The sequence below is a fragment of the Hippoglossus stenolepis genome, chromosome 19, assembly GCF_022539355.2.
Source record: "Hippoglossus stenolepis isolate QCI-W04-F060 chromosome 19, HSTE1.2, whole genome shotgun sequence".
Lineage (NCBI taxonomy): Eukaryota > Metazoa > Chordata > Actinopteri > Pleuronectiformes > Pleuronectidae > Hippoglossus > Hippoglossus stenolepis.
The window spans coordinates 18,017,935-18,031,623 of record NC_061501.1 but is presented as its reverse complement, the minus strand read 5'-3'; the positions used below and the strand labels follow the sequence as shown (position 1 = coordinate 18,031,623).

General features: G+C 40.9%; 1 protein-coding gene across 1 annotated transcript in view; it reads left to right on the top strand.

Moving 5' to 3' along the window:
- Positions 1-13,689, top strand: part of LOC118098246 (cadherin-12) — an 87,074-nt gene that overhangs the window by 32,882 nt on the left and 40,503 nt on the right. The window contains exon 3 of the mRNA XM_035141865.2: positions 13,267-13,561. Coding sequence (XP_034997756.1) covers positions 13,267-13,561 — 295 coding nt within the window. The remainder of the gene's footprint in view (positions 1-13,266; positions 13,562-13,689) is intronic.

Sequence of the window (13,689 nt, the reverse complement as noted above, 5' to 3'; positions counted from 1 at the left end):
TTTTCATTAAGATTCTAAAATAGTTACCAGACCTACGTCATCTGAAGTGTTGAGGCACAATTATCACCAGGCCACAAAAAGAATGATCCAATACTTCTTGATACCAATTAATTTCTCCACCAAACTGATGTGCACAGTCTTGAGGCACCAATCTAGAATTACAACAACTGAATATGTCTCTGTGCATTAACTAAGTTTTATTTGTTGTATTGGTTGATTGATTAACTTCATTTGAATTTTAATATACACACAGATTTGCAGTCATCAACTTGTACAAAACTATGATTTAATCAAACTAGAGTTCACAACAACATATGAGGCTAACAACCAAGAACATGTCTGATCTAGGTGAACAGTATGAAAGTATAAATTCTTCATTCATACATTTTAAAGCACAAACAATGTGCACACCTCTTCCTGTGATGCATTAATATGAATGTTAGGTAAATATAGGCAAGAAAAAAAGCAGAAGAAGCAAAAAAACCTCCTTCTTTACATGCTGTCTGGTCTATTTTAGATTAATGAGTGCAAGCAAAGCAACATTTCGTTCCTTCTGTGACAGCGGGAGGAAAATATGCCTGGTCTGCACTTCCACTTGTATGCTATGACTACAAAATAAAGCAAGAGATTTAATTTAGACTCAGCCTTTTATACCATTAAATGCCTGTGACCCAATTTAAGAACAAACCTCAAAGTGTCTATCAGTGAAAAACAAGAAGTGCTTTGATATATTCATATTGATTTTACAGACAAACAATACTCCATCTCAATATTCATGGTAGAATTTATATATATACAGCCTCTTCATCAAGGAAGCTGCGGTGACAGACACGGAACGTGAGAGGAATGATACGGTCACAACTCGGAGCTGTACTTACACTACTTATTTAATTATCCTCTTTACTCCCTGAGGTGTAAATAAGGTCAGGACACGATCCAACATGGTCCTCAGCTCTACTACTGCTGTCATTAATGTGGAGCAACTGCTCAAGGGCCAAGCTCAAGGGCAAGTGAACGTCAGTCTGCAAGAGTCTGTTCACTACTAAGATTTCTCTGCGGAAGATGAAACTGCTACTTAAGAGTGAATCAAATTTACTTGTTATTGATACCACAGTGGACCTGAACTAAATAAAGACAAAGTGGTCTGGCAAGAATATTTAGAAAAGGTTTTACAGCACTTATTCCAGGTTCGAGTTGTGTGACGACCCCGAGCTCAAGTGCCACTAACACCGAACAAACAGAGAGATTAACACATTAGAATTTAGTGTTTTCCTCTAAGAACAAAAGAAATCATAAATAATCATTCTCTCATTCGAGATGCAAAGGAACCACGAGAACACGCTGAGCACCAACTATTCACTTTTAAGCCTTCGTGTAGTGAAACTTCTGACAATCTGCTGTTGACAACAACCACATTATTGCAGATTAGCAATTAAAACCAAGAAGGCTTAAGCGGGTTAATGCAACACCCTTTGCCCTCACAATTAGATAATGCCGAGTCCTTTCCTCTGCCGAGCAGCGATTATCTGCAAGAAAAAATCTACCTTTTGTGGCAGCTGCTTCCTCTCACTCTTTTAAAGAGTTCAGCAGCTATTCTCCAGCATCGTGGCACTCTCACATAACGGTCATGAATTGCTGTTTGACACATTTTCTCTAGAATTATAGCAACGTGGCAATTCAGAATCCACTTAAATAAGCGTTGCTTGTCATTTCGATGCATTATAAATATTATAATGACCACTTACTACCAGAGGAGGTGTAATCAAAAGAAATGCGTGTCTCGGTCTTGCCATCACCAACAATGCAGGGACTTCTCTGAGTGGATGCTACAAAACGCAGAATACAGGGTGTCACTGTGATGTATGAGTGAACAGCACGGCAAAAAGGAAATAAAATAAGATTTGTACACTTTGTTTATGAAAAAAGATAGAGATAGATAGAGAATGGACGGGACACCCGATACCATTTGTCAGTCATATCCTTTGCAATCTCGCTGACGGGCGATTGGACCAACATATGAGCAACACGGGCTCGAGATAATTTTTTTATTTATTATTCTTTCAACATTGGAAACATGATAGCAAAGGAAATGAGCGAGCCTCTCTCAAAGGGGGACTAAACAAATTATACACTTGGCAAGAAAATGCAGTCAGGGAATCAGTTCCATAAAAATCACCAAACGCTCCAGCCATTAGGTTCTGAGAGCAAATATCGTACCCGTAACATCACATCACTGAAGGTTAAAGAGAAATCCAAATCAGTTTTTGATGGTCACACTTAGGGACCCAAAAAGAGGAAAGAAAAAGTTTCTCCATACCCTTTACTGCAATACAGCACGTGGCATGCAGGGGCATGGTCCAACGCCTCATTTCTTACACTTGCACAAAAGGTCGCTCATTTAAATAAAAGTCAATAAACCACTTTTGCTAGAAAGGGCAGCGCTGTTTCTCCCACAACTTGTTTATTCCGTCGCTTCCTGCCTGACAGGGAATGGCCATCCTTCTTTTTATTGATGGCTCTTCCCGCCAGTCCCTCCCCACACCTGGCGGAGATTTATCACTGATGTGAAGCCGGCAATTTAATCTCTCAATAAGGAGCCATAAGAAGGACATAAAAACCTTTTCAACAAGACTTACGCACCGGGCCCGACCAGGAAAGATTCCATCATCTGACCACATGAAATTCACCAGCCTTACTGGTGATAGCGGTTCCACGTAGTTAAATGTGGCTCGGTTTAAACGCTCCAGAATTAAGCTGTAAAATGCTTCAAAACCTAAAGAGGCCCTTATGAAAGCAGCAAACCCGTTTACACGGCGTGATGATGATAGCCACTGTTGTTAAATACTTCAGTGAAACAAAGTGCAAGCCAGCAGCTAATAAACATCACCTCCAAAAGAACAGGCTTCATGACCTGATTGCTTGGTGCTGTACTGCTCTGTGTTTATTCAGTGACCTATCGCTAGGAAAGGCTGCGACATGAACCGCCTGAGCAAAATGCCAAACAACAATATTCTTGTTTAAGCCGTGATCCATAAAGCCTGTTAAAGATCTGACACAAAGGTAGTAACACGTACTAAGCAATATGAAAATATGTCGAAATGGATGTGAAGGAAAGAACAGAGCAGAATTGGTAGAAGTGCTCTTCCCTTTAAAATGCTCCCAAATGATTTTAGTCATCCGGAAAATATGTTGCCTGAGTAATTCAATGTCAGATGTAGTGTAATTTAAAAGGATGGCTCTCGTGAAGATTATGCATGAGGTGTGCCAGTGATTCAGCTGCTCGTTAGAACATATTAAGAGGTTGAGGACATTTACAATTGTAATGCATGTTGATGATGAATGTCGCGAGAAATTCTGGAAAGAACACCTGAAATAAAAGCTAATGATACCATTCATCTGTCCTGCCAAAGTAATACATTTCATATATTTTGTCCTCGTGGGTAATGGACTTTTCTCCTGAATTGCCTGAATCATATTTCCAAATGGTGGGCTAATGTTCCAATCTGTATCACTTACCAGCGTGGTCAACATATTTCCATTCAAATCTTGACATTGATAGGGAATATTGTTGTGATTCTGGGTAGAAAATTGCATTCTGTACGTTGTATTAATATCACTGTATTGTTTAATCAAGTGTGATATGAGAAAAGGGAATCAAGCCTTAACCCGAGTCTCCGAGATAATCAATAACAATCATGTACATTAATGTGATATATCAAAAATCAGCCGAGCACCGTGTTGTTTGTTATGCAAAAGACAATATCCCAAATTAATCTGAAAGCAGAGGTCATACGATCTGTGACTTAAATAACGGTTCTATCAACAGTCATGGTTACAAACTTCCTCAATGTGCAAACAGTGAATGTAGTCGCCTGTTTACAACAGCAGGTGAGGTGTTCAGAGCACTGACCTGCACTAATACAGCTTTAGAGGTGAATATAAGCTACGGTTTCTATTTGTTGTCACACACCCTGGGCCTTATCTGTCAATCTATTCCATTTTGTCCTTTCTCCATCTTCCCAAGATTTCTCTCCCTCCCTCCCCGTCTCTCTCTCCTCCCTCTCCCTCTCTCTCTCACTCACACACACACATCCCTACACTCCAGTGCATATGTGGGCTTTCTTTTCTTTTTTTTTTTTACCTCCATCCCTATTACCTGACTGAGGCATGACACAACCCAGATAGCGAGCTGGGAGCTGTCAGCAGCTAAGAAATGGGTCGCGAGCCAATATCGATCAGCTATAATAAGCTTGCTGCATTTGACAGTGTTTTCTTTCCATCAGCAGCTCACCAGAACACCAACTACCTGCAAGAACTTACCACTCAATCAGTAGTCATAATGTGGTATGACATGGCGCACACACACACACACACACACACACACACACACACACACACAAACACAGACACAGACACACACACAACAGAGAGAGAGAGAGGTCTGGCAATGCAGTGAACGAGCTATAACATAAAGCCCACATGCCAACATACCTCCACTCTGTCATCACTGCACTGGGTTTCTAGGACAGCGGGCTGTAGGATTGAAGGGTAGTTTCAGAGCTAATGAATAGCAGTGTGAAAATAGATCTGCTCACACATGGATATTGACTGATTAACACAACGTGAATCCTGACGGGAAACATACACTATATATAGTATGTGCCCCAGTTTCGCTTAAAGTGTAACCCACCAAAGACTCATCAGAATGAATGTGATAATACATTAAACAGCTTTATGATACCAGTCAGAGGTCAGGGCTACCTTGTATAAAAGGTACCTAACAAACTGGTTGATATACTCGCTGGTGCAGGGTTCTTTGGCTAATGTTGGCTTGCTTTCAGCAGAGAGTTGCGTTTTCCATATGCATGCCTGAGACGAGCTCCACATAATCCTGGTCTGCAGAAATCCAATTACAGCTTTCTCTACAGAGGCTGGTTACGTTCTCCGCTGAAAATCACACAAATTAATCAATATGCGAGTTTACTGCATGGTCATTGTCAACGAGGGACCATGTGCTGCAAATCCAGAAGGTATTAAAAAAAAAAAAAATCACACCAACACCATCCTCTCTCAGTCGAGAATTCCCTGTGCTGAACGATCATTACTCGTAAAGATGTGGCTTTTCAACAGCCGCTGAGAGGAGCTTCCATTTTCCTCCATTCCAACCAGTAGTTGAGTAGCATCAGGTCAATTCAGTCAATAAACGCATTTTGCACTGATGATTAATAAGAAATGAATAATGGGCCTGCCGATATTTTCTTTGACAACGGCGCTGATGCACTGCACCATGACACTGCGGATGCAACGGCTGGCCATCTTCATTGCCTCAAAGACGGCCTATTGATAGCGAGAACATACTGCATACATTATTTTTCAGACTCGTATGAGGGCACCATAGCTGTTGGCCACTGAAATCTAATCAGTTCATCTTTGATTCAAAGTGTTAAAGAGGTCAGTGAGTCCAGGTGAACAAAGACTGGATATGTTCCTGAGAAATCACATCCAAAAGGTCACAGCAACTGATTCTGATCAGGTGATCATTGAGTTCTATTGAATGTTTGTACCAAATTTGAAGAAGTTCCCTCAAGGTTTGAGATATCTTGTTCACAAAGAGACAGACAAACGGACGGACAACCCGAGATACCCTGGCAAAACGAGATTATGGAAAACTCTGAACAACTTCAGGATCAGTGAAACATCCATGTGCCAAAAGTTTTAACAAAGTGAAATGTTAACCTGAGGTGTCTGACAGTGCTTCTTGGCATGTTGAAAAACTAAAACTAAATTAACGAATGCAAATATAATTACTCAAACAGATGGCACGAGGTTCGGATGGTAACAGGAATCTTATTTCGGTTCCTTGCGCTACCTGTTTCTTTTTATAGCCGTCACATCAACGGGTACCCTGAGCAGCACATCTTGCTAATTATGCGTATCATGAAAAATTGGAGTGTTGGGACATTTTCACCGTAATATATGTGCATATGATCCCGCTCTCGTCTGTAGGAGCAGGCTTTATGCTTTATGCTAACCAGATGTATGTGTGCTTGTTTGAATTTACATACGGTTATCACTAACTCCATCATTCTGATTCTGCATGCACACACTCCATTTTGTTGATTCTCCGTGTTATAAATTGGCAACAACTGTTACAAGAAAAGAACCTGACATGTTCTCTCCGTCTCTGTCGTGAAGTCACTTACTTTCTTTTGACACCTTTAATAAGGACGAGTCTGCCTCTTGTCTAACGAGCCCAATGGGTGTGTTGTACTTTAAAAGAAGCCGTCGTCTGCTTCCCTATTAACAAGTCTTTTTATAAGATGCATTGCCATTGTGAGAGTAATGGGATTTTTAATTAATATCAGTCAACCTGCAGTTCTAATTAATGACACAATGTGCCTATTCTCTTTTTATTTGCATTTGGTGTTCACCCTAAATGTTTCCAGGTACCTCCCCTGGGTACTTGTTTGTGTTTGTTTGTTAGTTATTGCCAGTCAAAAGGACAGCCAATGTGAACTCCTGCTTAATCATGAATACAAAGTGATAATTTATTCAGTCAACACAATATGATCCGCCGGCAGCGCAGGAAACACCGAGGCCCAATCCCGCACTGTGCTGCTTCAAGAGTCTGTGAACAACAACCACTGTAATATGAAAATTACTATCTTTTCAATAATCTGTGTCATTTTCTCTCCATTCGTCCTCAAATTCTTTGTGCAGCCTCGTACATGACGGAAACCATCACACCTGAACCATTCGGAAAGCAAGTGGCCCGCAGTAGATTTTTTAGAGTGAGTCACAAACATGCGGATTCAGCACTACGGGGTAGAAACTTCACTGTTAGGTGTTTATTATTTAATCCCACAGGAGTGAGCAGGAGAATAAGGATGGACATCTCGTAATATAATTCAGTTACAATCCCAATACATGTCAAGACAAATGGAACATAATACTATCACAATAGTGTTTATTGCTGGCAATTTGTACTGGATTGCATGAGATGTACGCAGGTGTTTAATGATGCTGTTGTTGCGTGCACCCACTTGTGTGTGTTTTTGTTGGCCGGGTGTAGTTAGAAGAATGCGGAGTCCGCTATGACAACACTGTTGCAGCAGTCCGTCTGCCGCTCTGATCTCTCTCGTACGCCACGAGCGCAGAGCAACCGCTTTCACAATGCCTGAGAATGAGCCCGTTGTGCGTTGTGTGTCGTCCCATCCCGTCTAATAGGACGCAACAGTTTGAGCGAATCTGCAACACAAAAAAATCTTGAGATAATCTCGTATAATGAGGTCGCAGATACCGGATTGCAGAAGATTACAGGATTACGAAACAATAGGAAACAAGATGGATAATGGATGAACGACAGTAAACAGAAGAGCAATCGGAGCAGATTTCCCAGCTACTCTCTCACTAAAATATAAAGTACTGGAAGACAGCTTGTTTTATTAAAGACGGCAAACCTGGAAACACAACTTTCTGGGGAGCACCTGAGGGCAAGAGATTCTGAAAACAAACCGCTGTCAGCAATAGCCCCGCAAAAAAATAGTTCTCTTTCATTTTGCTCGACTGAAAATGTAATTGTTGTGTTTTGTTTATGTAATATGAAGCTATAAGCCATAAAAACCCATATCCTAGAGTCACAGTAAAAAGTTAATGAGAGAATCATTACAGACCTATGAGAACTATCACTCCGACTCACAATTAGTAATTATTGCTCTGCAGCCTCACTTAAAAGCAAGTCAGTGAATTGTTATCTCACACAATCACACGATGATGTATCACTATGATGAGTTCTGCTCAGATACGCACTTCACAACCTTCATGACGCAGGAACGTTAATAGGAGACAGTGGAACCATTTTTCGACAAAACAATATTCCAAAATTTACAACCATTGCCAACAGCACGGGCACAGGTCGACAAAAGCCCGACTCGCACGCAGATAATGGCTCAATGGCCTCAACCCAAGAAGCAGAGAAAAGAACGGATTGGAATAGTAAATAATAGAAATGAATCTGTATGTAGACAGAAGACATGTTAGAGGCAGGAAGAGCAAAAACCATCAGTGTCACACATCAACAAATACAGAAAACCTTCGTGCCGTCATCTGAAATGACCACGTAGTCGCCATTTTAGTCACGTGCCACCTCAAAGGTTCGACAACCATTCCAGCTCAGAGTATTCCCCTAATTTGAATCGTAGCATAGATGAAAAATCCCTTTGAAAATGAATAAATCAACGATCAGGCAGCAGGTGAGACGATAACACCACGACACACATGCTCGCAAGCAAGTGAGCTGTGCGGCGACCACGATGAAAGCCACCGTGGCCCAGCGGCACACACGCAGAGTGGCACCTAATGAAATAACGTCCCGCCTTTTGTAGTCGGGGAACACCTCCGAAGTGTGTCAAATCTGCCATCTGGTCTCCTTCTGTGTGCAAGACCCCGAAAATGCCCCTCTCATGTTCACCGTGTCGTCATGCATAATACCTCTACCGTTTGAAAAATATGATTTAGGAAATTAACCGTTGGTTTTTTTTGAGAAGTGTTTTATGGAGGAGAGAGAAATAACACATTGCAGTGAAAACAGAAAAACAAAACTCAAGCACGAAAAGTTCAGTTCTATACCAAAACAATTGTCAGAGGCAAATTAGTAGCACAGCCAAAATCCAAGTATAATGGCACAGCAGCCAACAACCAAACAGCACAGCACATGAGAGAATAGAATGGAAAACGCTTCAAGTAGAAATTAAAACTAGACATGAAATAAAATGTGAGTTTTCATTATATTCCATTCACTGTACCTTTGTTTGAAAAACATGATTTGGGAAATTCACAGTTGGTTTATGAAATTGTGGAGGAGAGGGAAATAACAGTGAAAACAGAAAAACAAAACTCAAGCACACAAAGTTCAGGTTTATACCAAACATGTGTCAGAGGCAAATTAGTAGCACAGCAGCCAACAACCACAGGACAGCACATAAGAGAAGAGAAAAGAATAGAAATTGCTATAACAATTTCCTGCCTGTATCGACAAATTAATCAGGATTATTTGTTATTTCTATTAGGAGGTCAATTGTAATTGAAAATATTAAAAGTGACATTAAATGCCACAAACTTTACACATTAATATAATAATATGAAAACTCAACACAACTTAAAATGTCGATTTTCATTCAGTTTAATTCACTTGAGCTTGATTTAAATCAGAATATCAACATGCAACTTCAATTACTCACTCTCACACACACACACATACAGAATATACAGAGTAATACGTGACACAGCAGAGGTAAATCAAAATGGTGTCCAACTTTTGGACGTCCACCCTGATGTCCAACTTGTCCAGAACCCTCCAGCTGTTAGAAGTAATCCACCACAAGCGTCTCCTTCATCCACCATTGTTCTTTAAAACCCTCCAGTATGTACAGTGAGTCCCAGTATGAGTCAGTGCTGCATCCAGGTGTGTGGCAGCAGGCAGCTCCCTGCAGGTAGATGCTACAGGTGAGTCCTGCTGTGGACTGTGTGTGTTTTACTGCTCACCACACTCTCCATTAGGTGAAACTTCAAAAACTTATCACCCAGCAGTGTGTATTTGTTTTGCCTCCATTGATTAGCTTCTCCTCTTCTCATGCTAACAGCAGGTTCTGAGCATGGGCTAATGTTAGCATCAGTTAGCTTCAGTGTCTGACAGCCTGGACTCTTCCTGTCAAACGTCTCCTGCCTCTGAGCACCTGATGAGGTCACGTTTTGTTTTTACCTGACATCAGTTTTCCATGGAAATTAGCAGGGAGACCCCTGATTGACCCAAACAAAGATGGCTACCAAGGTAGTACGCTAGTGGACTGTGGAAGCATGTCTCCTTCCCTTGTTCCCTCAGCTTGTCTCCTTCTAGGTACTGTGCTCCCTTCCTTGGATGTGTAGCGCAGATAACCTGTTAGTTGGTCAATTAGTTAGTAAGTTAGTTATGTAATTGGTTTGTTATTTAGTACGTTAATTGGTTAGTTAGTTAGTTATTCAGTTAGTTAGTTATTTGGTTGGTTAGTTAGATGGTTAGTTAGTTCTACTATCTTGTCTTCTTTCTAAGAAACTATAAAAAATGCCTCCCACTGTGTTCCACAGCTCGTTAGTTAGTTAGTTAGGTAGTTAGGTGGTTAGGTAAGAAGGTAGGTAGGTAATTACGTAGTAAGGTAGTTAGTAAATACTCCCTTGTTCCCTTGTTTCCTCATCTTTTCTCCTTGTAGCATCTCTAAAAGTCAGGGGAAGCCCATACTTGCCTAAAAGTTAGGGTGTTAGTGAAACCCTCTGTTCCCTTGTTCCTGCATCTTATGTCCTTATATCAGTTGTCCATCAGTCTTGGTTCCTCTGTAGTTTTCCATAACTCACCTTTAACCCCACGTCCTTACACAGGTGGGAGGATTAACGTGCTACGTAATCCTACAAATTCATAAAGATATTTACATTTTGAAATCACCTTTTACTCTGTGTTACTTCCCGGAGTGGCACCGTAGACAAGCTGTAATAAAAAGACAAATGGCCCAGAGCATATTTTGAATTATTTTAATTAAGGACACGTTAAAAAACCAGAAGCCCTAATTAATTATCATTTAGTCGTCCTGGAGAGAATGAAACAGGTCAAGGATGAGCTTCTTCGATGCATTACTGTTACAGGCCTTTCTTCACAGTAGCCATTTTAACATGAAATAGCAGGTGAACGCAGGGTTTATTAATAACAATAATGGAGCTTCTATTTATGTACTGAAGATAACTTAATGTGATTAGTTACTCCTGCATTTACCTACTATTTCATGTCAAAACGGCTTCTGTGAGAAAAAGATCTAGTGCTTCTTGCTCCCAAAGTTATGGCAGTGGTTTTTGTTTTGTGTCTTATTGAATGAGTGTTGGCAGTTTCAGTGTAGTAAATCCCCTGCTGATGTAAAAAAGAATCTCTCGCTGTTTTCTGGTTTTTCGAGGCTCAGGCTACAATTATTTTTGCCTTTTCTGTCTGCATTTATTTTTAAAGTAACGGACCATCAATGTCTGAGCCATGGAAAAGGCTCCTCCAACTGCGTATGGCTTCACATTTGAGCAATGCAGGTCCAGGCACATTTCTTGCAGCTGTAGGTATTTCAGAAATCTGTTAATGTTAAATTAGTCGATACTTGTATATTCATATTTAGGTGGGTTAACACTTTATGTCATGAACCAGACCCATGAAAGAGCCACTCAGGTAACTAACAGGAGATAAATCCTTCTCTTTCTTTCTGGCCAGAAGTCTGGACGTTGAGTAAATCATACGTTGCTATAAAAATTGTTTTATGGACATATTTACTAATAAGCTGGTGCCCTACTTTCTCATTGTTAATCATAAGTGACACATCATATTAAAGCTCATTAAACCTGGGCATCGCTAGGGAACATTTAAAATAGTAATTATGGTAATAATTGTGGCTCTTCAGCTCCGGTGCCAGACTAAAGCAAGTTTTAGAGGATACAGATTTGAAATAGGGGTGAATGGTGTTACATGTATTGGGCTTCATCATTGTCTCATTCATAATATTCTTCAGCATCACCTGAAATGTGTTTTTAACAATAACAACATCTGCCTGAACATATACAACTGGATAAGGATGAATAAAGATGTTCAGTGTTTAATCTGTTCCTTTGGTTTATAGAGGAGGGAAATTATTCATGGTATTAACACAATGACAAATTTAAATCTAAATTTGAAATGTTTATGGTATTTACAGGAAATGTTTTTGGGCTGTAGTTGTGAACCGGCAAAGGTCACGTACTAAAAATAATTAATTCACTTGAAAAGCAATAACACGATAATCCCATGCTATGCTCGTTGGGGGCCCTGAATCACCAATCACTCCCAGTGTGTTCCTGCTTGCATCTGCTCGTCTTAGGCTGTTTTGAAACCACAACCTGCAGAGAATTTATCGCTGAATCTCAAATTGTCTCTCCTCGCCTCCCCATGGCTGGAACTCCTTGATGGAGGTTCAGTGGGAAATTGGCGATGTGCAGATTATTGCATACTAGTAGTGGGTGAGAGAGAGACTGAATTAAAAAAAAAGAAAATCAGTGTTAGGGTGGGGATCCGCTCAGTCATTATGGCTGCAGGACAGTAATTAGTATTCAGTCAAATGACAACAGATGGAAAAGGAGCGTTCTCATCCAACAGAAGCTAAAACAGTCACAATATCCATCTAGTTATAGCAGCACTTGAACAGAACCCAAACTCAATTACCAAGTGAAGAATTAGAGCACGGACTATAAAGAGGAACAAAACATGTCCAGTTCTTCCAGAAATGAAGCCAAATTATCCAGGATATGGGTGCAGCCATCTTGCCTTTCACCCTTGAACTATGAAAAATGACCGAAACCATCTTTTACAAAGATTTATCCAACGTGCATCTTGTTTTTTTAGCGATCGAGACGATTTGGCTTGAGGAGCTTTGAATTATGGAAGTGAAAAACTCAATAGACGTTGCCTTTGCTTCAGTGTGCATCCTGTAATACGACTGCTGCTCAACAGTGCCGTTGGAAAGTCCATGAGATTGATAAGAAGGCCAAAAATCCATATCCATACTGTGGTGATGATCACTTTGCATTACAGCCCTTAAATATTTAAAATGCTTTGAATTGCATAACTGATCTCTGCAGGGAGGTAAACATAACTCTATCAATAGGCTTTCTGCCAACAGCACAGAATGTGTTTGTCTTGTACTAAGAGAGCCGCCCTGGATCTATATTAACAAAGCTGCTCTCTGACTGCAGTGGTGATATTTTTGAAACCGCGCAGAGAGTCATCTGGTCACAGACCTCGGCTGTCAGCTGAATGTATTAGAAACTGTTCTTGTGGAGAGCGAATGTTTACCTCCAGTTTTCTGATCTCTCCCTCTCGCTTTGAGAAAAGAAGCTACCATCTCCTCTCTCAGATAATAGTCATGCTTGAATAGAAATGAGTTCACAACGTTGAAGACATGTCACTGCAGCATAATTGCACTTCACAGGGAATATATTACTTATCAGAGATTTAGCCTCATTAATCTGAGGGACGTTCTGGAAGTCTTTTCCTCATGACTTAGTGTTTTGCAGATCTTTGCCGAAACATGAATTTGCTCTTTGATGCGCAGTCACTTTCCTCGACTGTCTGCGTGAAATACAGTTCTTTGACAGCTCTTCCCCAGTGCTTTCAATGAATCATTATCTGTGCCAATGTTTGCACTCAACCTGTCTTTCCCATCTTTTGTCTTGCAGCTGCACACTGACCTTGATAAGGGGGACAGTGTGGTGAAGTACACTCTCTCGGGGGACGGGGCCGGCTCCATTTTCACAATTGACCAGACAACAGGGGACATCCATGCCTTAAGGAGTCTTGACAGGGAGGAGAAGCCTTACTACACCCTGCGCGCCCAGGCTGTTGACATGAGCTCCAATCGGCCGCTCGAGCCCGAATCTGAATTTGTAATCAAGGTTCAAGACATCAACGACAACGAGCCAAAGTTCCTGGAGGGACCGTACCGGGCCAGCGTCCCCGAGATGTCACCAGTAGGCAAGTGACCATCTGCAGCGACTTGTTCTGTGCACTAAACATAGGACACCAGTGCTTTCATTAAGGAATTGGAATTCCTTGCAGTGACAGCTTTGTTGAGTGTCAGGGAACATCAGTGGTACAACCAG